This window comes from Neofelis nebulosa, chromosome 16, assembly GCF_028018385.1.
Source record: "Neofelis nebulosa isolate mNeoNeb1 chromosome 16, mNeoNeb1.pri, whole genome shotgun sequence".
In the NCBI taxonomy this organism is placed as follows: Eukaryota; Metazoa; Chordata; class Mammalia; order Carnivora; family Felidae; genus Neofelis; species Neofelis nebulosa.
This window is the reverse complement of record NC_080797.1, coordinates 63,696,355-63,723,373: the sequence shown is the minus strand read 5'-3', so window position 1 is coordinate 63,723,373 and position 27,019 is coordinate 63,696,355. Positions and strand designations below refer to the sequence as shown.

At 56.6% G+C, this 27,019-nt stretch overlaps 1 protein-coding gene across 2 annotated transcripts in view; it reads right to left on the bottom strand.

Moving 5' to 3' along the window:
• The window catches only part of DOC2B (double C2 domain beta), a 31,175-nt gene extending 8,466 nt beyond the window's left edge, over window positions 1-22,709 (bottom strand). The window contains exons 1-7 of one of the 2 annotated variants that reach the window (XM_058702947.1): window positions 21,766-22,709; window positions 13,517-13,596; window positions 12,907-12,933; window positions 11,345-11,419; window positions 8,901-9,010; window positions 8,594-8,720; window positions 5,788-5,945 (exon numbers count right to left, since the gene is read on the bottom strand). In XM_058702947.1, coding sequence (XP_058558930.1) covers window positions 5,788-5,945; window positions 8,594-8,720; window positions 8,901-9,010; window positions 11,345-11,419; window positions 12,907-12,933; window positions 13,517-13,596; window positions 21,766-22,138 — 950 coding nt within the window. In that variant the 5' untranslated portion in view covers window positions 22,139-22,709. The remainder of the gene's footprint in view (window positions 1-5,787; window positions 5,946-8,593; window positions 8,721-8,900; window positions 9,011-11,344; window positions 11,420-12,906; window positions 12,934-13,516; window positions 13,597-21,765) is intronic. The other variant, XM_058702948.1, reaches the window with a different exon arrangement.
• Window positions 22,710-27,019: the final 4,310 nt, after the last annotated feature.

Below are 27,019 nucleotides of genomic sequence, written 5' to 3'. Positions count from 1 at the left end.
ATAAGTGATAGTGGGAAAACTGGACCATTTTTTTTTTTTTTTTAACACCCTGTACAAAAATAAACTCAAAATTGATTAAAGACTTAAATATAAGACCTGCAACCATAAAACTCCTAGAAGAAAACAGAAGTAGTAATCTCTCGGACGTCAGCCTCCATCACATTTTTCTAGAAATGTCCCCTCAGGCAAGGGAAACAAAAGCAAAAATAAACTATAGGGACTACATCAAAATAAAGATTATTTGCACAGTAAAGGAAATCATCAACAAAATGAAAAGACAACCTACTGAAAGGAAGAAACTGGCAAATGATATATCCATTATCACGGTTAAATCCAAAATAAATGAAGAATTTGTGCAACACTAAAAAAAAAGCCGATTAAAAGTGGGTAGAATAGATTGTTTTTTTTATTTCAAAGAAGACACACAGCTAGCTAACAGAAACACGGGAAGATGCTCAACATCAGTCATCATCAGAAATATGCAAATCAAACCCACGAGATACCATCTCACACCTGTCAGAATGACTAGTATAAAAAAGACAAGAAATAACAAGTATTGACAAGAATGTGGAGAAAAAGCAACTCTCATGCACATTGGTGGGAATGTAAATTGGTGCAGCCACTGTGGAAAATTGTATGGAGGTTCCTCAGAAAATACCCAGGGGAGGGGGAAATACAGGCTTCCAGTAAAACGAGTAAGTCACGAGAATAAAAGACACGACATAGGGAATATAATCAGCGATACTGTAATAGCGTTGTATGGTGACAGAGGGTAGCTACAGTTGTGGTGGGCAAAGCATAATATATACACGTGTTGAATCACTGTGTTGCACACCTGAAACTCACGTAACATCCTGTGTCAACTATCCCTCAATAGCGAATAAATAGAATGTGGAAAAAAAAAATAGTAGATGATCCAGTAATTCCACTACTGGGTATTTATCCAAAGAAAATGAAAACGCTAATTTTAAAAGATGCGTGTACCTGTGTGTTCATTGCAGCATTATTTACAACAGTCAAGATATGGATAGATGAATGGATAAAGAGGTGACACAGACACGCACGAATATCACTCGGCCATAAAAAAGAAGGAGATCTTGCCATTTGCAACAACATAGATGGACCTAGAGAGTACGAAGCTAAATGAAATAGGTCAGAGAAAGACAAAAACCATGTGAAGTCACTCATGTGAAATCTAAAGAATAAAACAAGTGAACAAAGAAACAGACCCATAAACACAGAGAACAAACCAGTGGCTGCCAGAGGGGTGGGGGTTCGGGCAAAACTGGGGAAGGGATGTGGGAGACACAGGTTTCCAGGTATGGAATGAGTACAGGGACAAAAGGCACAGCATAGGGAATATAGTCAAAGGTATTGTAATAGCATTGTATGGTGACAGGGTAATGTTGTGGGTCAATTACACTCAAAAAAAAAAAAAAAAAAAAAAAAAAAAAGGAAACCGAAACGTGCTTCAAGGTAAAGGGGAACTGAGCAACAACTTGTGATTTCTCTAGGTGATGAATGACTATCTGGTAATAAGAAAGACCAAACTACGGGTGCTCGTGATCATGTGGGTGAATCTCCAATGCGTTATGCTACGTGAGAGAAGTTAGGTTTAAAAGGCAACATGCTGAAAGGTTACCTTTAAAAGAAAGTGTGGAGGGGCGCCTGGGTGGCTCAGTCAGTTAAGCATCCGACTCTTGATCTCAGCTCAGGTCATGATCTCACCGTTTGTGGCTTCGAGCCCTGCATCAGGCTCTGTGCTGACAACACCGAGACAGCTTGAGACTCCGTCTGTCCCTCTCTCTCTGCCCCTCCTGTGCATGCATGTGCTCGCTCGCGCGCTCTCTCTCAAAATGAATATAAATGCACTTTAAAAAAGAGTCTGGAAAAGGCAAAACTGTTGGGAATAAAAACAAATCCGTGGTTGCCTAGGGCTGGGGGAACTTTCTGGGGTGACAGAGGTATTCCCTATCTTGACTGCGGTGGTGAGAACAAGATTGTATGTAGCAGTTAAACTTCAAAAGGGGAGAAACTTACAGCGTGTAAATTATACCTCACTAAATCTGACTTTTAATCCATCATAGGAACCCGGAATTCCTGTCAACTTGGCAGGTGGACACAGAGCCAGATTTTCAGATTTCACGCCACTTTGGCTTTGGATTGGCTTTCCTCCCGTACCGGAGCTCTAGCACCCCAGATACAAGTGAAGGCACTTTGTTGCCCTCCCCAGTCCCTTCCCCCTTCTCCCTGCCTCCCCAGAGACCACCACTGCTAGGACATTCTCTGCAGGGCTGGAGATCTACAAATGTCCAGAAACAGTATCGTGCTGTATATTTGAGATCTACAGATGTTCAGAAACACTGTTCTCAAGTTTGCTTTGGGGATCAGCATGTTTGGATAGCTGTCCATGTTAATTTATCTAGCCTGAATTTATTCATTTTAACTGCACGCTACTTCAATACACGCATATGCCGCATTTTATTAATCTATTCTTCTGCTGATGAACGCGTGGCTATTTCGAGTGTACTGCTATGCCGAGCAATGCTGCAAAAATCAGCCTCTCACCCGTACGTGGGTTTCTAGGATACAAACCTGGGAGGGAGATAAGGCAGCTACAGGGGGCCCACATTTGCCTAGTTGACTGGATATGGCTGACTTTTCCTCCAGTGGTTATGGAGAGTCTCCTGATTATCTTCTGGATGGTTATGGCATTTCCTCTCACAGTAGTCTTTAATCTACTGGAAATCACGGTTTTGCTAATGAGTGAGGTGGGGATCCAAATCACTGGTTTTTTTCCTTATTTTCTTATTTATTTTGAGAGATGGAGAGGCACAGCCTTGGGCGGGGGCGTGCAGAGAGAGAGGGAAAGAGAGAATCTAAAGCAGGTTCAGCATGGTCAGTATGGAGCCTGACACAGGGCTCGAACTCATGAACTGTGAGATCACGGCCTGAGCAGAAATCAAGAGTCCAGCATCCCTCAAATCACTGTTTATGTGGAAAACCAGTAGCCCCTGCACCATGTGACCCAGGTCAGCTTCCCATTATACCTGGCCCTGCTGCTGGGCCTGATGGCGTTGAAGTTTTAAATAGTTGCTCTACTAAAATATGATTCAGGGGCGCTTGGGTGGCTCAGTCAGTTAAGTGTCCGACTCTCGATCTTGGCTCGGGTCATGATCTCACAGTCGAGATCGAGCCCCATTGTCAGGCTCTGTGCTATACGTGACGCCTGCTTAAGATTCTCACTCTCTGCCCCTCCCCTGCTCGTGCTCTCTCTCTCTCTCGAAAAAAAATATGATCCACACGTTATATAACGCGCTGTTTTAAAACATACAATTGGGAGCGCCTGGCTGGCTCAGTCAGTGGAACAGAGGACTTGATCTCACGGTCGTGAGATCCATGTTGGGTATGGTGCCTACTTAAAAAGAATAAAGTACAAAAAATGGTTTTTAGTATATTCAGAGCTGGGCAACCATCACAGTCAATTTTAGAACATTTTCATCACCTGGGAAAGAAATGCAGTACCTGTTAGCAGTCACTCCCCATCTCCCCCCAACCTCCTTCCAGCCCCGCCAACTACCAATCTAATCTGTTCGCTGTCTCCGTGGATTTGCCTATATATATATATATATATATATGTATATATATATATATATATACACATATATATATATATACACACACACACATACACACATATATACACATAGTTTATTTATTTTGAGACAGAGAGAGATCACAAGCAGGGGAGGGGCAGAGAGAGAATCCCAAGCAGGCTCTGCGCTGTCAGTACAGAGCCCGATGCAGGGCTCAAACTCCCAAACTGTGAGATCACGACCTGAACTGAAATCAAGTGTCCGACGCTTAACGGACTGAGCCACCCAGGAGCTCCCGTATTTGCCTATTTAAGGCTTTCGTATAAATGAAGTTTTACAACGTGTGGCTTCTTTTGTGTTTGGCTTCTCTCCCTTAGCATAATCTTTGCATGGTCTTTTCAAGGTTCGTACAGGTTCTAGCAGAGCCATAGCTTTATGGCTGAATCCCGTCGCTTTGTGTAGCTATGCCACTGTTGGTCTATCCGCTTATCAGCTGACGGACATTTAGGTGGTTTCCTTTTGTCCCCTGTGACTGATGCTGCTGTGAGCATTCATGTACCAGTGTTCGTGTGCACGTGTGTTTCCAGCTCTCCAGTGGACTTGCTGGATCACGTGGTGACTCCATGTTTAACTTCTGAGGAACCGCAGATGGTTTCCTAGAGTGGCTGTACCACATTTTATAATAAATAAAATCCTACTTACTTTAAAATCTTAGTTTTTTTTAACCTAAGCTTACTTACTTTTTTTTTTTTTTTAATGTTTTATTTATTTTTGAGACAGAGACAGAGCATGAGCAGGGGAGGGGCAGACACAGAATCCAAAGCAGGCTCCAGGCTCTGAGCCGTCAGCACAGAGCCCGACACGGGGCTTGAACTCACAAACCGTGAGATCATGACCTGAGCTGAAGTCGGATGCTTAACTGACTGAGCCACCCAGGTGCCCCATTTTACTTGCTTATTTTTGAGAGCAAGAGACTATGTGGGAGGGGGAGGGAGGGGGAGGGAGGGGGAGGGAGGGGGAGGGAGGGGGAGGGAGGGGGAGAATATCCCAAGCTGCCTTCCCTGTGTTAGCACAGAGCCCAAAGCGGGGCTTGATCCCATGAAACATGAGAGCACGCGTGACCTGAGCCGAAATCAACAGTGGGATGCTTAACCAACTGAGTCACCCAGGCGCCCCTAAAATCTTTAAAAGTAATCTCTACATCCAACGTGGGGCTCGAACTCACAACCCTAAGATCAAGAGTCACACGCTTCACTGGCTGAGCTAGCCAGGCATCCCTATAATAGGACCTTAAAAGTGACAGAAATAGAATGGAGGCCGATGGGAATGGTAGGCGGCCCCAGAGTTGTGCCTGTGGCAGGCCTGGCCTCCCTATGGTGTCAAGGCACCCCATGGCCCTTGGGGCTCCTCACTGTCCCCTCAGGCCAGGCTCATCCCTCTTCTAGGTTTATCTCCTCTATTCCTCTGCCTAAACAGGAATGCCTCCCCTCTGCTGAGCCAAATTCCTGCCCGCGTCCCACCCTTCCAGAAATTCTCACTGTGAAAGCAAACGTCCATCATTTATTTGTAGCAGGCCCAAAGCACGGACGGTGCTCGCTGTTTGTCCCGCTTCCTCCCTGTCTGCAGGGCCACCAGCTCCTGCCTTCCCCTCCAAGTTACGGTCACTGTATAGCCTGGCACAGATGCATGATGGCCTTGCACGCCCCCCCCCCCCCCCGCCCCGAGTTAGAGTTTCTATCCAGCACCGCCATGGGCCCCCCTGGCAGGGCGGGGTGGACCCTGATGGGCACCTGTGGCACCAGCACGGGGCTGGGCACACACGGGCAGCCCAAAGTCCCGGCAGAGCTCCTGCTCTGGATCTCCATGCCCGTGCCAGGCCCGGCCCCTCCTCCAACCTGCTAACGGCCCCTCCTGAGGCCGCAGTCAAGGGCAAGCCCGAATAGGGTGTCAGGAGACAACCACGCTCTCTCTGCGTGACCCGGGAAGCCATTCAGATTCTCCAGGCCTCGGCTTCCTCATCTGGGAGACGGGGCTGGTCAGACTTAACCCACAGAGTGGCCAAGAAGAGAACACGCTCCTGGGGGTGCGGCGCCCACCCTGCCTCGGGAGACGCTCTAGCGCTTGCCACGCCGCGCTCCCGTCCCGTGAGGTGAAGGGGGAAGGAGACGGCTGGCCCGGGCCGTTCACTCACGTCTTCACGTAGGGGTCCGAGTAGCCGTTGGCGTCCATGGCGGCCAGGTGTGCACAGCGCACGATGCCGACCAGCAGGCCCTGCTTCTGCGAGCTGTACTTGAGGGAGATCAGGATGCGGCCCCGCTCCTCCAGGGACTTGTCTTCTGTCTTGTCCACCTGCGGGGCAGGCAGTCACCTGGCCGTCCTCACGCGCTCCCACTCTCTCCCGCAGCCAGGGGCTACTGAAGCGGTCCGCTGGCCCGGTGGGTGGGGAGGGGTCACCCTGGCCTCAGCCCCCCTGAAGGTACTTCCTGGAGCCTTCAGGGTGCAGGGGGCAGCCCCCTTGGGGAGAGCCCACATACAGCTTCGACATATTCCCGACCCCAAGCGGAACAGGGGTCCCTTCCTTTGCCCTGGCCCCTGCCCGGGGCTGCTTCAGGGATCAGACCTCAACTGTAGGTCTCCCCATCTGCCCCCCCACCCCCGCCCCGACTAGCCTGAGGGTTTCCACTCCCCACCCTCCTGAGAGCACGGTTCCCACTGTCCGGCTCCCGCTCTTCTGGAACTTCTTCTCCCGACCCTCCATCCACTTGGACACACCCAGCTAGAGGCCCCAGGGTCCCTCCTTGGGCCTCTCTGGTAGGCTCCTCTCACTGAAGTCCCAGCCACATCCCTTTGCCCACGACGGTCCTCTGCCTGTCACTCAAGTGACGTCCCGTGTGGCTCCTCATTGGCAAGGGTTCATGCCTACACCTCTCCGGAGATGGGACTCCTGTGAGGTGAGGGAAGGGCCACCTCCTCTAACTCCCACACCCAGAGCAGACAGGACTAATTGGCCACCGAACTTACTCTAAGCTCAGAAGAGGCCTCAGCATCTTTCTCGACACAGTGCTGGACGGCCATTATTAACGGCCCAGACCAGGCCCGGGGGTTTTAACCGTCTGCCACTCGGGCCTGGTGCTTTGTGTGTGATGGGCTCAGTAAACAGAGGACTTGTGCTAGTTTGGGTGACGGGTGAACATGAAATGATATAGATGAGCAGATTTTCAGCTGCTTTTTTGGGGGGGGGGCGGGGTTCATTATACACTGGGTTGTTTCATAGGAAGACCATTGGATCGGGTATTGTTCAGTACTTACTGAGAACGAATAATGTTCACAGACCACGTAAAACCTAAGATGTGCCATCAAAGCGTGTCTTTACTGCCAGAGCACTGATCTTAAACCGCATTCCTTGGTTACCGCGTGCCTGAGGCCGGACCAGCAAGCGACTAGCAAATCCAAGCGAGGCTTGGCGACACCCTGATCACGCCCCAAGCACAGGCACGCGCGTACTCTCACGCATCCACGTGCGTGAACACACGCATGTGCTCCACCTACTTGAGAACGTGCCCACACGCACTTGCACACGCACCCACATCCCTGCGCGCTCCCATCCCCACACAGCGGTTTATCATGCCAGGGTTCACAATTCAGGAACACAGCCATACTAGGGGTTGATGTTGCCTTTTAGAAGTGACATAGATCATTCGGAAAAAGTGGGTTTTGGCTAGTGACTCGTAATCAAATAAAAAAGGTTATATCCATCCATCATTCAAATGTCTAGGAGTTGGAAAGAATGTGACGAGGGAATAAAATTTGATCAGGTTATGCAAAAGGCAGAGTTGGGATCTTGGCCTCAGGCTGACTTTTTTTTTTCCAGGGCTGGACTAGGGCCAGCCTGCACGGAGCATTTGTCCCAGGGCCCGGGCCCTACCAGGGACGAGCCTTCCCCTTGCCCAGGTCTCTGGGGGGAAAATGCCCTAAAAGGAGGGTTGTGCCCTCAACACTAGGCTGCTGGAGGGTCTCAGGGTCCTGGGGCCCCCTGGCCAATGCCTCCCACCAGCTCTTCTGAACAGGGTGAAGGCCAGGCCTCCAAGAGCTGGGAAGGGGATTGGGGGGGCAGTGAGGGAGGAGAGGGAAAGGGACACACAGATGGACAGAGGTTGGGAGGGCTCAGCTGCAGCGGACAGCAGGGGGCAAAGTTGGTTTTCACCATTTCTAGGAAAGGATTAGTTTTAGGCTCCTCTAGGTGTCTCACAGGCACCTCACGCCTGTCGTGCTCCTGGAGCATCCCCAGCGGCTCCTCCCATGGCCCTCCACATCACAGTGACCTCTGATCTTTCCAGGCGCTCGACCCCCCACGTCAGGGATGCTTGATCTACCAGCACACCCACTCCTCCCTCCCCTGTGCACCCCACCCGCCCCGCCACTGGGTCATACTCATCCCCCCATGGCTCTCCCCACCCTCAGCCCCTCTCCCTCCGAGCCTGCGCCCCGGGAGCCTGCGCCCCGGGAGCCTGTTAAAACAGAGGCTTTAGCCCCTGCGTGGCATCTCCCCCCCCCCCGCCCCCACCCCGGCCCATCTCGCTCACGGTGAGGAGTCCCTCCCAGCTTCCTCCCCCACCAACCTCTGATCTCCCCTCCTAGGACCCAGTCCCATTGTTCTCCCTGATCCACGCAGTGAGCCTCTTGCTTGTGCCTCTAACAGACCCGGCACCCGCTATTCCCTCTGCCAGGAATATTCCCCAAACCTCCATCTAAACCACTGACCACTCGTGCTTTCCTTTGTGACCCTGAGCACTGTCTAACCTAGGCTGTTTGGGTAACTCCCCTCGTTTTGAATCCGGCTCCTGTCCAAGCTCCATGAAGGCTGGGATTTTTGTCTGCTTCCCCAGCACCTGAAGCCAGGTCAGGCATATAGTAGATGCTCAATAAATGCCACTGGCCCTGAGCTGCCAAGCAGGGGGGGAGCCCAGATAGCCTGTGGAGCCCCATCCCCCACTCACCGGCAGCTGCTTCTCCAGGCAGATGCTGAATGTCTTAGTGTGATTGGGCTTCAGCTTCTTCAGGGGCACACGCGTCTCCCCGATGAACTCATTGTGGCGGAATTTGTCCTCATCACACACGGAGATCCTGGAGGACAAGAAGCCAGCTCTTCAGATATGAGGTGGGGGCCAGGTGGGCGGTGCTCTCCATTTGCTTTCAAAGTCGTAGGGATGTGCAGGGTGGTTGGGGATGTGGGCGGCAGGGCCAGCCCGAGGGGGAGGCTGGGGCAGGGCGTGGGTGAGGAAGGGGCCTGGGGCCCTCACCCACCGCAGGGTCTTCCGGATCATGTCTTCGTCTGTGATCCCGTAGTAAGTGAGGGTCTCATTCCATGTGGGGTTCAGAGTGTTTCGGAGAGTTTTCGTTCGAAGTTTATTTGCCTGGTGAGAGCAGAAACGAGGCTGTGAGTGTCAGGGAGTCCAGGCCTGCTGGGTCCCCAACACTGAGTAGGCCTAGGGGAAGAAGGCTGTTAAATTGGCTGGCTAAAACATGGAGGTTGGGGCGCCTGGGTGGCTCAGTGGGGGGAGGTCATGACTTCACGGTTTGTGGGGTCAAGCCCCGCTCTAGGCTCTGTGAGGACATCGCGGAGCCTGCTTGGGATTCTCCCTCCTCCTCTCTCCGCCCCTCCCCTTCTCATGTGTGCATGTGCACACGCAAGCTCTCTCTCAAAAAATAAGCTTTAGAAATAAAAAATAAAACATGGAGATTTTCCAGGTGATCCGGGCAGGCTCAATGCAATGTGATTACAGGGCCCTTGAAAGAGGCAGGGGGAGGCAGGGGGAGGCAGGGGGAGGCAGGGGGAGGCAGGGGGAGGCAGGGGGAGGCAGGGGGAGGCAGGGGGAGGCAGGGGGAGGCAGGGGGAGGCAGGGGGAGGCAGGGGGAGGCAGGGGGAGGCAGGGGGAGGCAGGGGGAGGCAGGGGGAGGCAGGGGGAGGCAGGGGGAACAACACTCGAGGAGGGAAGAAGTCACAGGCGGACGCCGGTGTGGGAGGTGGAGGGAGGAATGGCAGGCGGGCGGCCTCTCGCTGCTGGAAAAGGGTGGAAATGGCCTCTCTCGCAGCCCTGCCACGCTGGGTGTCACCCCCATGGGAGCTGCAGCCCTGGGAGAGAAGAAATGCGTGCTGCAAGCGAGGAAGTCGGTGGCAACTGGCTAGGGCAGCCCTAGGAAACTAAAACGGGGGCTCCCGGCGTCCAGGCCCCGAGTTTGTGTTTCTGCAGGAGGTGCTGGCACTGGGCTGCCGAGAAGCCTGGCGACGGGGCCGGCTTCTCTCCCACCCACCTCCTTGCCTCGGTCAGGCCCTTCCCTGTACCTGGAACACCATCTCCTAGAAAATGCCTGTGGGGTGGCGGGTCCGGGCTGCCCCATCGCCTCCACTCCTCCCTCTGCTTCCCATAGCTCTTGGTTCTTTTATACTCCTTATCTGTCCTGCCCACCTGGGACTCAGCCCCAAGACGGGCTCCCCCTGAGGTTGGCCACCGCAGCCAGGCTAGGAGGTCAGGCGGGCCCGGGCTCCAATCCCAGCTGTCCTTGCCCAAGCTCTGTGGAGCCCAGCAGGTTACTCGCCCCCTGGGAGCGTCAAGTTCCCACTGCAAAATAGGGCACAATAATACCTCTTTCTCAGCATGGTTTTCAGGAGCCTTCTTGATCAGGCGACGGCTTTTTATAAAATAGTGCCCTACGCGGGAGCTCCTGTGTGTGTGGGAAGGTCCTTACGACTCAGCCTCCTGGTACGACTGATTCTAGCTCCTGTGAGTCTAGGGACTCACAGCCATCGCGCTTCTGAGTTGGGGACATTCCCCTGGTCACAAGGCCCTACCTGTAACAGGAGGACACTGAGGCCTGGAGTGGTGGCCCAGTGCCTCCAGGCACAGGTGGTTGGCCACTGCTGTTTTCCCTGCAGCCCTGCTTTCCTGAATCGGGACTAATCGCCTCTGCCAGGTGGCCCTCCTGGACTGGTGGGGAGCCTCAGCCCTTACACGCTGGCGTAGGGGGTTTGGGCCTCAGACCCAACTCGGGCCCTAGCAGCCCATGGCTCTTCAGCCTCTTCCCTGCTTAGTTGGCCTGGGAAGAGTCAGGGGTGAGGGCAGCCCTCTCCCCCGGAGGGCATTTCCATCACAGTCTCTTCCTAGCAGGCCACTTGAAGGCCAGGAAGTCCTTTCCAAACTCTTGGTTTCTTAGAGCAGAGGCCAGGACAAGACCACCAGCCCTCGGGCTCTGCTGCTCGTGCTCTGGTGCCCCGTTTCCCGTGTGCCCCAGCCTCCCGCTGGTGTCCTCTTAGAAGCAGAGCTAGTCTGTCAACCTACCCGCCCCCCTCCAGCAATGGGGTCCACACAGCCTGCCCCTGAAAAGTCTGTGGGTCCCACACCCAACTCTGAAAAGATGATCTAACCCTCTCTCCCGTGAAATTAAAAACAAGACACTGAACTGTAAGACGTAAGAAAGTCTAGACCTTCTACCTAGTGCGGAGGGTCACCTTGAGCTTTGGGCTTAATAGCAAGTCTTTTCCAGAAAGAGTTCCCTTTTCCTCGGCGCACCACGAGGCTGTGGGGCTGACTGGGGGCTCTGGGTGGAGGGAAGTGACTGAGGTTCCATCAACTTGCTTGGGGTGTGAGGGGGCAGGGGAGCTCTACGCCTCACTGGGTGCTCCAAGCCCAGCGTTGGCCCCTGTCGCAGCAGGGGGAGCCGGCTGGCAGCCTTGGGGTGGACCCCCTCACCTTACTGGCTCCTGGCAGCAGATGCAGCTTGACGTAGGGGTCCGCCAGCCCGTTGTGGTCCATCGGCTTCAGGCCCTGAGTGGAGGGGGTACAGCCAAAGGTGTGAAGCGGGAGCTGGAGACACAGAGCAGCCAGGGCCTCCGGGCACGGGGTCGGCAGGCATCCCTCGTGCCCAGGCCTCCTGGCTGGGTCCCCTCACCACCCTCTTTGCAGAGACCCCTGAGCCCACGCCCTCAGAACTGGGAGGATGGCTCAGCGCCAGAGCAATCGCCCCTCCCCCTACATGTCCTGGCCCAGGGCAGGCGTCACGGGCAGTCTTTGTCAGACCAGCTTTTCTCTCCTCCAGATCATGGAGGCCAGGTGACTCACCCTTCTCTGAATGAGGGCCTCATTATCCTGCTTTGGTGAGGCCCTTCCTTCTTCCGGATGCCTCTTCTCCTGCTCCCCGAACCCATGGCTTCCCTCACTGACCCTCTGCCCACGTGACCCTCTATCTGCTCATCTATAGGCTTCCCTCTTTCCCACAGGAAAATGTTCTGGGTCCTGGAGACCAGGTTCGGTTTTGCTCCAGATTTGCCACCGCTCCCTGCCTGCCCGAATCCAAGGAGGCCACACGTCCTGGCTGGCCCTGGAGGGTCCTTCCACAAGATGGCATCCCTCGCTAACTTTGAGCCTTCAGTCAAGTGTGCACAGCCAGGGAACCAATGGAACCATAAGCAGACAGGGTCTTAGCAGACCTCATGACTGCTCTGGTTTCTGGAAATTGTATTTTTTTTTCTTCCGCGGTGGCACCTGGGCATGGAGGGAGGCAGCCGTGGCCTGTGTGGGGCTGAGCTCACAACCCCGTGGCATCACAGATGAACGGCCGTTCACGACCAGGCCCACCTCCAAGGAGGATGGAGGCTCTCACCAGCCCCCCCCCCGGCCCCCCCGGTTTGGCTTGGAGAGCTGGGGAGGAGGGGGGCTGAGATTGGAGGTCAGGGCTTCCAATCACCCCTCTCCCCCCTGGTAGGGAAGGCAGGGCACACGGCACAGAAGGGGCTGGTGTCCGGGAGAGAGAAGAGACTAGGTGGCTCTGACCAGAGTGGCCTGGCAGCAGGTGCCTGCTTCCAGTTCCCAAGCCCAGCCACCTCTACAAAGCTGGGTGGAAGGAGAGGGAAAGGGACCTGCCCGGGCCCTGCGGCTGGCACCCCACGTTGGCATGGCTGCGGATCACCAGGTTCTCAGCTCCTTTCCTAAGGGCAGGTCTGGAGCCCCTGCATCTCAGCCCGGGCAGCTCCCGAGGGGGGTCGGGGCCAGGATGGCACATGCGGGCTTCTAGGTGTCCAATCAGGGCCCCGGGCCCAAAGTGGACACTACTCCCCCTGCATGGCAGTCCAAGGGTGCTGGCTCAGGCCAGGTGACAGCTGAGACAGGCAGCCTGTCCCTCGGGGTGGGCAGAGCCACGGGTGAGGGTGCTGAGGAGCAGAGAAGCTCCCGGGCTGGGACTGAGGGAGGGGTCTGGGCCCAGGCCCCTCCACGGTTCTACTGGGAGTCCCACTAGGCTGTACTACCACCCTTACCTTGCGGGAGAACATCAACTTTGGCACCTTCCTCCCAGAGGAATCGATGCGGGGGTGGAGGGAACAGCATGGCTAAGAAGAGAGCTGATGCCTGCCAGCCCGAGGCGGGAGACGCCCCCAGCCCCAACCCAGAGACAGGAGAGCAAGGCTGGGCGCTGAGCCCACGGGAGATGAATCCCCTGCCTGGAGCAGGGCATGGGTGCCCACCCACTCGTCGGGTTGCCCAGGTGTTGGGAACTTCAGGGGCCACAGGCAACCAATTCAAACCCTCTCGGTCTAGCAGGACATACCTGTCATCTCTCCGCTTCCCCTCCTTCCCTCCACAGCCCCTCCCCAGCTCCGCCCCCAACCTGTGCCTTCCTTCTCTCATTCGCTTTCTGCTTCCTTGTTCTACTCCTTCCCTGAGTGCCTGGCCCGGCAAGGCCTTCTGGGGCAGCAGAGAGGATTTAGGCCAGAATTCCCTCCCTGCCCTGCACCCACGATGCAGGTGCCACAGGGCCCATTCAGGAAACAGTGGGGAGGATGGGCCTCTGGATCTCAGCCGCCCCCGCCCCCCAACTCCAGCCAGGGCCCCAGACCCCGGGGACCGCGGGAGCCAGCGGGGGCCTACCTTGGCCTTGCTGATGGTGCAGTGCAGGGCGTTGTTCTCCTGGTCGTAGAGCAGGCTGAAGTCCAGCGTGCCCAGGGCAGCTGCGGACAGGGGGCTCGGGTCACGCACTAGCCACACAGTGGCGGAGCATCATCCACCCCTGGGTGGTGGGACCAGGTGCCCACAGTGACTGCCATCGACCAAGAACCTACTGCATCCAATCTCTCCACCCAGCCTCTTAGCCCCACCAGCCCTAGGAAGCGAGCAATGTCCTCCTCACATTCCAGACAACAGAGGAGCCGAGGTTCAGTGAGGCTACGTCAGCCCTGGTCACCACGAGTAGAGGCCCAGGAGTCAAACCCAGGTGGCAGGCCCCACAGCCCAGACCCCCGTGCTGTGGTGCTGGGCCTGGGGCTGGTCCGGCGTTGGGCCCAGTGTGCCCAGGGTACAGGGCACTCAGCTAAAGGTTCCTGTCCTCCTGCTGTCCTCGTGCAACTGCCAGTCTTGGCTCTGTGCGTCAGTTTCTCTCACCCGTGAAGGGTCACGAGGACTGTGGGAGAAGTCAGAGGAGACACGGCTTTGAGAGGCTGTGGGTCCCGGCCAGGCTGACTGGCTGACCCCCCCCCCCCCCACTCCCCAGCAACACCTGGGGCCGCGGCTCCCCCGTCTCTCTGGTCCCCTGGGGGGCCCTGCGCAGGAGTAAGAAGCCACCTAGATCCTCGCGCTGCTGAGCTGCAAGCCTTTTAAAGGCAGCAGGCAACTCTCTAGGGCTGGGCAGAGCATTTGGCAATAATTGGGTGCAGCTGCAACCCTGGGGGACAATCACACACAGCAGCTGTGGCCTCCTGTGTTGACGTGGCTCCTGGCACAAAAGCGGGGGTTGTGGGTGAGCAGCAGGCCTCCAGGGGTGAGTCTCTGGACAGTAAGATGCAAATTCACAGGATGTCTTTAGAAACCCAGACACGGGCCGGTCAACTGGCACGCTATTCATTCATTCATTCATTCATTCATTCATTCATTCATTCTTTACCAAACAGTATTACGATAAGCTGGTTTCTAGGGATGAGGGTATCAATAAGGCGGTGCTCCTGCCCCAAGGAAAGCGGAGCTTAATAGGAGAAACAGATGGAAAGAATCCTATCCTAACAGAGTCTGGTGAGCGAGGAGCAATAGGGGTCTAAGGATGTGAACTGGGGCCACCAGGGAAGGCTCCCTGGAGGAGGTGATGCTTCACCTGAGCCATATAAGATGATTAGGGGTTGGCGTACACAGTGGCGCTGGGGGAAAGGCATTCCAACCACAGGCCGACCGGGGGCCGGGGGGCTGAGTGGGTGGAGTGAGGCTAGGGGGAGGGCGGGGCTCTGTTCTTCCGGCCAGCGGCACCCAACACGGTTCTAGATCGAACTATGGCCCACTGGCCTAGTCCAGCCAGGCTCATCTCTTCACATCTTGTCCACGGCTGCTTTGGCACTATGGTGGCAGAGTGGAGTAGATCCACAGGGACCGTATGCCTGCAGACCCCTGGGCTCGTGCAGGGGCCGGGGCATGGCTAAGTTTGGCTTGGCAGAGAAACGGGCAACTTAAGGGCCATGCGTGTGCAGCTGCCCTTCATTTTGAGATGATGGCACTGAGTCGCATTTGTCTTGCCCCCTAGCTCCTAACACAGGGCAAGGCACCCAGCCCAGTCTCTGTCCTTGCCTGGGAGGGGCGCACGTGGGGTAGGAGACCCGCCCTCTGACGCCGGACCTCGGGTTCAAGTCCTGGCTGTACTGTGCTTCTTTGCGGTGTGACTTTAGATAGCTTTTCTTGCCTCTCTGTGCCTCAGTTTCCTCATGTGCAAAATGGAGACACAACAGAGCCCACCTCACAGCATTGTGCCTTAACGCAGCCCCTAGGGGACCGGAAATGCTCAGTATGTAATTATAGAAAGAGCAGATCTATTTTGGCGATCTTTCTAGATAACTGTACTTGCCCCTCCGAGACGCCTTCTGGAATGAACTCGTTCCAAACTGGATCACTCCCCTCCCGGCCTTTGTGGACAGGATATACAAATGGTCACAGATACCGTTTTCTTCATTTTTCTGCCTCCTCCTTGGCCATCAGCCTGAAACTCCTCTTAGAATACTTGCCTCTGGTGGCACACACAGCTCTCCCTCCTTTTCAATAGTCCCCTGTCTGTTCCACGAAACCAGGGGAGAATCTTTACTAGAATTGTGTCCAAACTATGAGTCAACAGGGCTTGAGTGGCGCCTAAGGCGCTTTCGTCAGTCCGTGTGCTTCAGTGCTAACTGTATCTGGCTGCGGCCTGGATCCTGGCTCCCATCTGTGCAGCTGGGCGGGTGGGGGTGCTGTGAGCGAGGTTCGTATCACCACGCCTGTAACAGCGCACACAGCCACGGGCCCCGGATTCTCCAGGTCCCTGCTTTTAGAATATCCTCCAACGCTGTTGGCTCTACGTGACAGGAAATCAGTCTGCTGTTCGGTTCAGGCCTCCCCAGGTCCAGTCTCCCGCCAGACATGAGCTTCCAGAGAGGAGGGACCATTGCCTCAGCCATGCCGGTGACACCGGCAGGGAGCAGATGTTCAATCCACATGGCCGGTCCGTTCCAACCAACTTGCTCTCCAGCTGTTCAAGGGAGCGGGGATTGGGTGTGATGCCCACGTGTTAAAATGCACACCCCACGATCTCTGCCCGTTGCCCACTCTCAGAGAAGGACAGCCAGCCAGACGGTGGGGCTACCTGCTCCCCACTGGGGAACTTAGGTCCAGAAGAGAAGAGCCCCTTTCACCGGCTCTCCAGACATCCCTGTTTAGGGACAGCTGACACTGCCCGGGGAAACCAGCACCTGTTATCAATTCCCAGGAAGGAACAGCGCACCCAGTGTGGTCCCCCCTCCCCCACGGCTGCAGGGTTGATGAATTTTTTTGAACTCCAACGGAAGCTTTGTAAGAAATAATAGTTTTTAGGGGCGCCTGGGTGGCTCAGTCGGTTAAACGTCCGACTCTTGATTTCGGCTCAGGTCGTGGTCTCAGGGTTTGTGGGATTGAGCCCCGAGTCAAGCCTGCTTGGGTTCTCTCTCCCTCTCTCTCTGCTGCTCCCCTGCTCACATGCACTCTTTTTCTCTCTCTCTCACAATAAATAAATAAATGTTTTTTTTTTTAAAAAGAATAGTTTGTAAATAGAAGCGTGGTCACCATTGGTAGAAACTTGCTGGTGGTGGAGATCTCTTGGGCAGGGATCTTATCGTCCAAAGTCTTCATTTCCCATTCAGGGAAATGAGGCTCAGAGAGGGGAGATGACCTGGTCAGGGTTGCACAGCAGAATTGGAAGCAGAATCCAGGCCTCTTCACTTCCATCCTGATAGTTCCTTTCTTAAAACCTAGTGGTGGGGCGCCTGGGTGGCTCAGTCGGTTAAGCGTCTGACCTCGGCTCAGGTCATGATCTCACGGTCCGTGAGTTCGAGCCCCGCGTCGGACTCTGTGCTGACAGCTCAGAGCCTGGAGCCTGTTTCAGATTCTGTGTCTCCCTCTCTCTATGCCTCTCCCCCATTCATGCTCTGTCTCTCTGTCTCAAAAATAAAATAAACGTTAAAAAAAAAAAATTAAAGCCTAATGGTTTCCCCCAATTTTTCTGTCTGCCACTTTGCGTGGCTGAAACCTTAGGAGGACGCAACAGAGAAACAGAGAAAAGCCAAGTCGCTCTCGGGGACAAGGGAGGGCTGGGCTGCCGTCCAGGAGCCGGCTCACGGTGCAGGTGAGGAGGGCCCTAAGGGCAGGTGAAGGTGCTCGTCTGTGTGAGCCGCTGGGTCCTGCCCTCCACCCACTCAAATCACGTGTCCTGGCTAAAGTTTACATCCTTGGAAAAATAATGAGGGTTGGTCACTAATGGGCCCTTGAGAGTTGTCACCCGCCTGTCGATAATTATAGAGCTTTAATGGGGCTAATTCAGAGAAAATCAGGCTCAAGCCCCTGTCAGTTCCTCTAAGGCCAAACATCCCTTTGCTCTGCTGATGGAGACTGACAGCATCATTTTGACCTTGGTTTGCACCTGGACTTTCCTCACCCGTACACCCTTGGGGATAGGAAATCTTCCCTGGTTGTTCTTTTTTTTTTTTTTTTTTCTTTTTGAAGAAAAATGTCAGCCTCTCAAATAGTTTTAAAAAACTATGGCAAGGGGCACCTGGGTGGCTCAGTCAGTTGAGCATCTGACTTTGGCTCAGGTCATGATTTCACGGTTTGTGGGTTAGAGCCCCATGTCAGGCTCTGTGCTGACAGCTCAGAGCCTGGAGCCTACTTTGGATCTGTCTCCTCTCTCTCTCTGCCCCTCCCCTGCGTGCACTCTGTCTCTCAAAAATAAATAAATTAAAAAAAAAAAAACTATTGCAAGAACCACAGAAAAATGGTCAAGCCCGAGTTGAAAGCATTTCCTAGTTGGGAAAACTGAGGCACTGAGCCAAGAACTTCGGGAAGTACAAAGAAGAATGAGCCATAGTCTCTGTTTCCCAGCAGCTCTGGGGCAGAGGATTAGAACTTTAGGACCTTTATAAGTCTAATCATTCTCCTGCTTTAAATTATTCAAAGGTTCACCACTGCCTCCTGGACTCAGTTTAACCTCCTTGGTGTAGCACTGAAGGCCCTCTGTGATATGACCACCTTGTCCTGAGCCACTTGACAGGCACCTGTGCCGGGCTGTGTTTCCTACCCCTCTCTACCTGTGCACACGGCACTCCCTCTGCCGGGAGCATCTCTCTTTTCTCCTTCCACTCTGCCAGCCTGCTTCTTCCCTTCTCCCAGCCTCAGAGCAGAGCCTTCTCTGTGGGTAAACTCTGTGCATGCTAGCGTTTCTCGTTCGGGTTCCTGCCTCCCTGTTGTCACTGCGGGGCTACTTGTGCATCTCGGTTTCCGTGAAATCCCTCATGTCAGAGATTGTGTCTCGGGCATTCGTGAATCTCAGCACAGTGCCGGCCGTACAGTTGGTCTTGTAACGTTGAATCCATAGAAATATGGTGCGAGCAGGACATGACTGGGCTCAAAGGAAGGGGAGTCACAGCCAGCAGGGACCAGGAAACGCTGCCAGCTGAGGGCCTTCGGGACAGCGATTCCTCCACTCCATCCTCGCTCCAGGCCTCCAGGGGCATCGCTCCTGACCCAGACGAGGGCGAATCATGCAGGGGCAGGTGTGAGCACGGGCATGTGATGCAATTCTGGCCAATGAGACAGAAGGACAGGTCTCCTGGGGACTCTGGGAGAGCTGTCCTCACCCTCGAGCCGAGATACGGGCAAGGAAACACGCCCTTGTCAAATTTAGGATCTTCTTGTTACATGTGACACCTGGACCTGAAGCGGCCGCCTTGCACCGGGAGGGAGGTCAGCCTACGAAGAGAAGAGCATGGCCGAGTGGAAAGGGGGACAGAACCATCACCTCCGAGGTTGCTGATGAGACACTGCGTAAACCTACCTGTGGGTCCCACGATCTCAACTGTCCTCACTGTTTAAGGCACTTTGAGTTTGCTGTTACTTGCAACCTGGACATTCTAGTCTTTATAGTTTTGAAGAAGGGCCTGGGTCTCCCAGGTGGAGAGTGGGTGGGAGGGCGTCGGCAGGGGAGAAGCACATGCAGAGGGCGGGGCCCGGGGCCCTTCTCCAGGGCAGCAGGCAGCCCAGCCCAGCTTGGCCAGGCCACACCTCGGACCCGTGGGAGGAAGGGCGCTTGTAACTCCAACGTGCACTGCGTTTTCTCCCCACCATCGCCCCCTATTAGATCAGTTTGGAACATGTGAATTTTGTGCTTGTGCCTGGAGGTGCCTTAATAAAGGATGGGCTTTAAAGAGAAGAGGGGGAAAGGCTGAATAAATACACAGCACTTCATTCTCAGCCTTGGACAACAGAGCAACCGCCCTAATTTCTTTTTGTTAGAACAGAGATAATCCAATAATTAGGGCAGCAAATAGCATAACCCTGGCTAAAGCCCTAATGAACCATCTGGCTTGAATCACTTAGGCTTATTCTAGGGATCTGGCTGGTAGGGCTGAGAGGGGGCCTCGGCCTCGGGTATCTGCTGAAGAGTGATTCCACCCCCAGCCTGGTCCCACCACAGGAAGGAGCCGAGTTTTCTGTGTTCCCATGCCTAGGATGTTTGCTCGGCCACTGATGGGATCCAAGTCTGGGGTGGGCTGCTCCTGGAAGGGGACAAGGGGGCCCAAGCTGGCCGTGGCTCAGCCATATGCCCTCCTCCTTAGCTCTTTTCAACAGACTGCCTGGTGTCATGGGTGTGGCCAGCCCACAGTTCAGGCTGGCAAGGCTGTGTCCAGGATGGCCTCGCATTGCCCACCTCAACTGAGTCTGTCCCCTGCTGGGACACGTGAGCCCCCTGGTTCCCATGACCCCGTCCTGTTTCCCTTTGCCCCACTCTCTGCTGCTGGGACAGTGCTCAGTGACAGGCTGCTGAGTTGATGGACTGGAGATGAGGCAGCTGGCCTGAGTTTGGGACTTTTGGGCCACCTTGCCTCGGGGCTTAGGGAGAGCCCAAAGAAATGACAAGATTTCTCACCTCATAACAGTCTGTCATCCAGAGGGCCCTTGGTGGCACCAGGAGGGTTCCCTGAAGTTCATGGGAAGCCCTGCCCTGCCAGCTCACTCCCTTGGCACAGCAGGAAAGATGTTGGAAGGGCAACAGGTTCCCTAACCCTTCTTCTGGAGGTGGCTTTGGATTCATGGCATCCAAAGGGGTGACTTGGGTCCCAGTTAGGTCCTTCCCAGATGCATGGCAAGTAAGGGGTTGGGATTTGCCCAGGGTGCCAGGAGCTGAGGGTGGGGAAGATTCAGGGCAGAGGACAATCAACTCCCACGACCCAATTTCCCCAAGCTGGCAGGGAAGGGGGGGGGGGGCGGAGAGGACTGCTTCCCACGTCCATGCCCCACAGCAAGGCCTCAATACACCAGGTTCCGACCAGAGTGCTGCGGTCCAGGCCCACTGAAAGTACCTAGCACTTTCCTCCCCTTGGAGGATGGAGGTGGGGCCTCCTCCAGCTCTCTCCTCCAGGGCCTCCCTAGGTAGGACAATGAGCGGTGGGCCACCTCCCCCAGTGGTGCTGACGACCTCCACATTCAGCTTCCAGAGGCACATTTTATGCTTGGGGAAACTCCAGGCCGCCGGCCCTAGGCCCTTGTGAGCACCCAAACCAGGCGCAGCCACCTTCGCGGGCGCAGCACGCGGTTGTGGGGGGACTCAGCTGAGCGGGCCTTGGCGAAGCCTGCGAGCGACCCCTGCGTGGAAAGGTCCACATCCCTGGCAGGGCTGGTGTGGCAGGTCTCACAGTGACGCGACTGGGGCTACAGCTCGGCTGGGGACCCTAGCGAGCAGCGCTGCCCCCCAGCCCCACCCCGGTCTCGTGCCAACCCCTTCTGAGCCAGGCGGCGACCTCTTCCACCTCGGTTTCCCCTAAGGTCCCGGGTCGGGCGCGGCAGGCACCGTCAGAGACGGGAAAGGCGAGGAGCTCCCGCCGGCCGGGCCTCGGCCCGGGGACCCCCGCGCTTGCCCACTCCCTGGGGCTCGAGGCTCAGCCCCGGGAGGAGGAGGCGCGTGCTGGGTGACCCTTCCTGGCGGTGGAAAGCGGGCGTAACAGGTGGGCGAAGGTCGGCGGCCCGGGAGAGCTCCGCGGCGGGGTCCACGGACACAGGAGGAAGAACCGCCAAGGTTTTTCCAAAGGACAAGCGGCCCCGCGGTCCTTTGGTGCTCGGCCCGGGCGCCAGCGAAGCCGCCGCGCTCTGCGGGCCGCCGGGCCCACTCGGGAGGCCGGCCCGGCCCCGGGCCCCTCCACCTCCCGCCCCAGCCCGGCCCCTCGGCTGCGGGGCCGGCCCCGCAACGGGTTCCCAAGCGGGGAGGACCGCGCGGCAGGCAGCAACTGGTGTCTCCCCGGGGCGCAGCTCCGCCCTTCCCCGGAACAAAAGCCGCCGCCCGCGCCGGAGCTCCCCGCCAGCGGGCCGAGAGGGGGCGCGGCGCGGGCTCCGAGAACCGGGCCCCGGAAATGGGACACCCCCAGGGGGCGCCCCCAAACTTCCCACCTCTCTAGTGTGGGTCAGGGAGGGGTTCGGGGCTGCCTCTGTAGGGCGCGCGGAGAGCGCTCGGAGCGGGCGAGGGGCCGCCACCGGCGGGGGTGGATGCCGGCGAAAGGGGAGACCGCAGGGGGCCGGGGCACCCGCGAGGTCGGGGAGCGAGCGAGAGGCCGGGCCGGGGGAGGGGGCGGGAAGTCGGCGAGTTGGAAACTTACTGCAGTCGTCGGATTCGTAGCCGTCGGCGTCCGGCTCGTCCTCGGGCGGCTTGGCGGGTGGCCGAGCCGGGCTGGGGCCGGGGCTAGGGCCCGGGCTGGCGCCGTAGGCTCCGAAGAGCTGGTCGACATCCTCGTCGTCGTCGCGGGCGCCGTCGGAGGGGCTGCGGCGGCCCGCGCTGGCCGCGGCGGGGCGCGCGGGGGCGTCCGGGGGCGCAGCGGCGCGGGGCCCGGCGTCCGGGGGCAGGCCCCGCGGGAAGCGGGGGAAGTAGTCGGAGATCTGCTTGATGGGCCGGATGGGGCCGGGGCACACGTCGATGGCCATATGCTCCTGGATGCTGATGGTCGCCTTCTCCCCGCGCCGCCGGAGGGTCATGCAGGCAGCGCGGCCCCGCCCGGGCGCGGCCCGGCCCGGCCCGGCGCGGCCCCGGCCCGGGGGGTGGGGGGCGGCTCAGCAGGCCCGGCGGGGCGCGGCGAGGGCTGCGGGCATCGCCGGCGGCGCCCCCCGGACGGCCCTGACGCGGCTGCTGCCTGCTCGGCGGCGGCCGGCGAGTGAGTGCCAGGGGCCGGCAGGCGGGGGGCGGGCCCAGCCCGCGTCACCCGGCAGCAACCAAGCAGTGTGAGTGTGCGGGCTGCGCGGGCGGGCGCGGAGCGGAGCGAGCGAACGGCGCCGCACTCACTCGCACTGGCACCGGCGCGCGCACACCCGCGGGCCCCGGGCGCCTTCCACTCGCGCACACGGGCAGGACCGCCGGGAGGCTGAGCAGGGAGCCGCAGGACGCACACTCGCACGTTCCCGCTTGTCCCAGCCCTTGTGGGGTTCCGTTCCCTCCCACAGGACACACGCGGGGGTGCCAAGTCACTCTAAGCACACAGAAGCGTGTGCAGACGCTTGGCAGAAGCGTCCGCTGGCTCACACCTGCAGGACACATCCGCAAACGTTATGTACCCACACAGAGTTGGTTGCGGGTGCCGTTCACCCCCCGATACACACCTGCCTAACAGGACACACACAGACACACCCAGAGAAGTGATCAGGGGACTCGGGGCATCCTCCCCCACCCCCATCTAGCAGGACACACAGCCACGCTCCTAGGAATGTGTGTGAGCAACGTGTGTTGCTCACACGCTGGTAGGGCATGTACATCCTCAGTGGCCCAAGGTCATTGCTGTTCACAATTCCTCTCGGGTCACATACAAGCACACACTCTCCGTAACCCGGAGTCAGTCCCTCACTTGGTTAGTGAGTAGTTTGAGGAACTCGCCCCACTCTCCCCATGGGGATAGGATGGGTGAGAACCTTGACCACAGACTGGTCCCGAGGGGGGAGGGCAGACATGGCCTGGGCAGAAGACACCTGCCCCGTGATGATGGATGAGGCAGAAGTGGGGAGGCAGGGCGTGGCCTGCCCACCTGCTCAAGCCTCCCACATGGTCAGATAACCAAACAAATCTCAGCAGCCCAGCCCAGAGCTTTCCGGGAACAGAGCTCTGTTGGGAATGGCTGCTGCTTATACAGGTGTGTCTCCAGAGAGCCCTGGGCCTGGACAGAATCCTGTTTACTGCCTGGCTTCTGACATATCAGAAATGCTTATCTTCTTGACTGGGTCCCCTCCATGAGTCTGAATGAGGAGAGCCCCAAGCCTGTGTCCCTCCCTCCACCATAACCCACTGAAAGAGGTGGGGGGAACAGAGAGAAGAGAGAGGAGGCTCTTTCTCATCACATCCAGCTGCTACATCCTGACAGATCATCTGATCTTTTTGAACCTCAGTTTCCTCATCTGGGAAATGGGGCTAATTCCAACCTCACAGCATTATGGGGAGGCCCCTTCCAGCATAGAACATGACAGATCAGAGGTGCTCGACAGGGTTGGCTTTCTCTTCTCCCTTCCCTTGAGAGACAAGACTCACTGGTGAGAAATGATGGAGAACCATACGCTGTTTTGTGGTAAGTTCTGCACTGGGTGGTGATAGTCGGCATGACTATATCAAGACCGTTTCCAGCTGCCATCGCTTTGATCCCTTACATTACCCCATGGTGTAGACAGGGCATACTGTTACCATGTTCAGGCGAGGAGATTAAAGCTCAGGCACAATGACTTACCCACAGTGACTGCTGGCTTGTAGCAGAGCTGGGAGTAGAACCCAGGTGTTCTGACTTTTTTGAAGCTTCCACGCACCCCCTCCTCTGCCTCTTCCTCTCCACCCCTATGAAGCTTGAAGGGTCCGAGCAGAGCTGGAAACACAGGTAAAACCTCGTTTCCCAGAGCTAGGGGAGCGGGGGCGGGGCGGGGCGGGGGGGTGGTGGGGGGAGAGGCGGCCAAGCCTCAGTGGTTACAATAGGAATGAACCAGCCTGGGGGCTCCCTAAGGACGATCTGGGAACCCGGTAGGAGAAAAAAATCAACCTTCCAAGAATCAGAGGCCAAGGGAAGGCCAGGAAAGCCTGGAAGCCTAACACAGTGGGTTTCTCATTTCTGGGAATGCTTAAGGGGATTAGTTCTTAAATAGGCACGGAGTGACTTCTATGCCAGAGGTAGCTGCATCACAAAGTGATTATGTAATGATACGGGTATTAAAGTACAGACACTGAGCCATCATTTCATAAGTCCTTCACTTGAGGAGCAAGAGAGTATTTGTCATCTGTTTATATCCGGGGAAACTGAGGCTTCAGGAAGTCAAGGGTCTGGGAATGAGAGTGGATATCCTGACCCTGACCCTGTGCCCTTTTGACATCAAAGGTATACCCCTGTGTTCACTGGGAGTGGGGACAGAAGGGGGCTGACCTCTCCCTCTGGCCTCTTGACCTTCTGTGGGTCTGGCTTTTTGGAGGATCAGCTCACAGCTTTTGGCCCTGCAGGTGCTGGCTCTTGGAGAGTCTGGAAGAAGTGGGGTGGAAGGCCCAGCCTCCAAAGCACTGAGTTGGGGAACCCCGGGATGCCTGCTGGAGAAAGGGGAGGAGTGTGTGGGACCAACCTCTGGCAGGTGGCAGAGTGGAGAGCCACTCCACGGTCTGAGTTCATCCAGCTATGAGCCCCACCGAGAAGGGGCAGGGTCCCCCTGGAGGGACAGAATTGGTGTTATCCGGGCAGGTGACCATTTTTCTACAAAGAGTATGGTCTGGGGAGTCACGCAAATTTGGACTCAAAAGCCAGTGTCTCCTGGCCCCTAACTGTGTCTGACTTTGGTCAAGTTGCTTAACTTAGGTCCCTCAGTGGTGGAGTGGGGGAGGCCACGAACAAGTGTGTGAGAAATGCTGATGGGGATGGATGGCACGCAACAGGCACTCAGTCCGTCGTAATTCTTTTGCCCCTGCCTTCCTGGTGCAAACCATCTCCATATGCCCTGTGCCTGCCTCAGTTTCTCTGCCAGTGAAGTGCAGTTGGCCGCCCTCTTCCTGTCTGCTGCCAGACCAGGTGAGACTATGGGGGGAAGTGCAGGCGGAGGCGAATGTACTTGCTGGCTGGCACGAATGGGGATCTTGAGGCGGCTGGACATGTCCAGGCCCCATCAATCATGTTGCCTTCCATGCTGGCAGCTGGACCGGCCCTTGGCAAAGTTAAGTGGGACCGTCTGCCCTTGGTCACAGCTCTCAGGAATCCTGGGCCCACGCTTCCTCTCCACCTGCTTCTCCCAACAGGCTTCTGAGCACCCCCTCTCCCCCCAAAGGCCCCTGTGCGATGAAGTAGAAGCGGGTTCCTCGAAGGATGGCCCAGCCATCTGTACCGGCAGGATGCATCTTAATAACGCAGATTCCAGGCCCCTATCTCACACCCCCTGACTCAGATACGCATGTACGTGAAGACTCAGGCTGCATCTTAACCAGCGCCCCTGGATTATTTTTATTCACAGTTATTTTTGTGGGAATCGCTGGGTGAGAAGGTGCTAAGGTTTAATACAGTGATTCTCAACCTGGTTTGCTACCTCCACGCTGTTCACTGTGCAACACCCAGGCGGGGGTGGGTGTTGGAATTTCTAGAGTGCTTTGGCAAAGTCCCACACACACCACTTTGGGCATTGGGGCTTCTTTCCTGGCTGAGAATGACCAGTTAAAGCCTTTCCTTCCAGCACGCGATGGGGATTTTAGAGGAAATGACTCGGCACTCGGCCGCATGTCCTTGGTTGGCATCTCTGGCTGGTATCCACGTGCCCTGGAAGGAAGGGCCCTCCCTGGCCTGGCCTAACGTGTACCCCCAAGTGCCACTCTCCTCTGATTACTGGAGGAGGAGAAGGTTGTGCTAAAAGAACCCTCTCTATATTCATAGGAATTTTTTACCCAGAGGAGGGGCTGATGGAGGACTTCTAAGCACAGTGGCTGGTTGATGGAGAGGCCTTCCAGGGGCTCCTGAGAATCCACTGTTTACCAAGTATCTATTGAGCACCCGCTCTGTGACAGGCCCCGTGCTACGTGCTGCAGGGCGCCTGGTGATGAATGAAGCCCCCCTTTTCTTTAGATTCCAGGGATAGAGGGCAGATCGGGAAGGGACGTGGGAGCCATCCACTCCGGCCCATCGCTGCCTCCTCCTTGCCCCACACAGTGGCCTCGGCTCAGGAAGCCTGGTAGAAGTCCGAGGAAACGAGTCACCGGAAGTGTTAGCGGTTGTAGCCTGTGGCTGCCGAGGGGCGAACTTGACGTGATAATTTATTATGCCCATTCTCATAAACACATGACACTGGTCACAGTACATTTACTAGGACTAGGTCTACCGTGAGGAAAAGCTGACACCTGGTGATGTTGTTTTGCAGACGTCAAACGCTCCTGGAGCTGTCGTGATGGGCTAAGTGGCTCAGAGACGGTCATCGTCTTCCCCTTCTGGGACACCTGTGCAGTGGTGTGCGGACCACAGATCTGTGAGCCCCTCCCCCTCCCGCTTCGCGTCCCATGTGAGCAAACAGGCTGGTGGAAATGGAGGGCCTGGTCCAAGGTCACAAGGGGCCGGGCCAGGACTCGCACTCACACGTTCCCTCCCTGCAGGGTGTGGCCTGTGCTGCCGGACGGACCAGACGGATGGCAACCAGACCTAGTGAGAGCTCACCTGCCAGGAGGGGCTTAGTCTGGGATCATGCTGCCTGTGGGAGGAGATCAGATGCCAGCAAAGGATAACGCTGAATCCTCAGGGGTTGCTCCGGAAATGACCTGCGGGAGGAAAAGGGGTATAGCCTGAAGACAAGGCAGTGCCCTCACCACCCTGCCCCCAGAGGCCTGGGGGTCGCTGGAGCCCAGGGTCCTGTCTGAATGTCTTTAGGATGGGGGGGGGG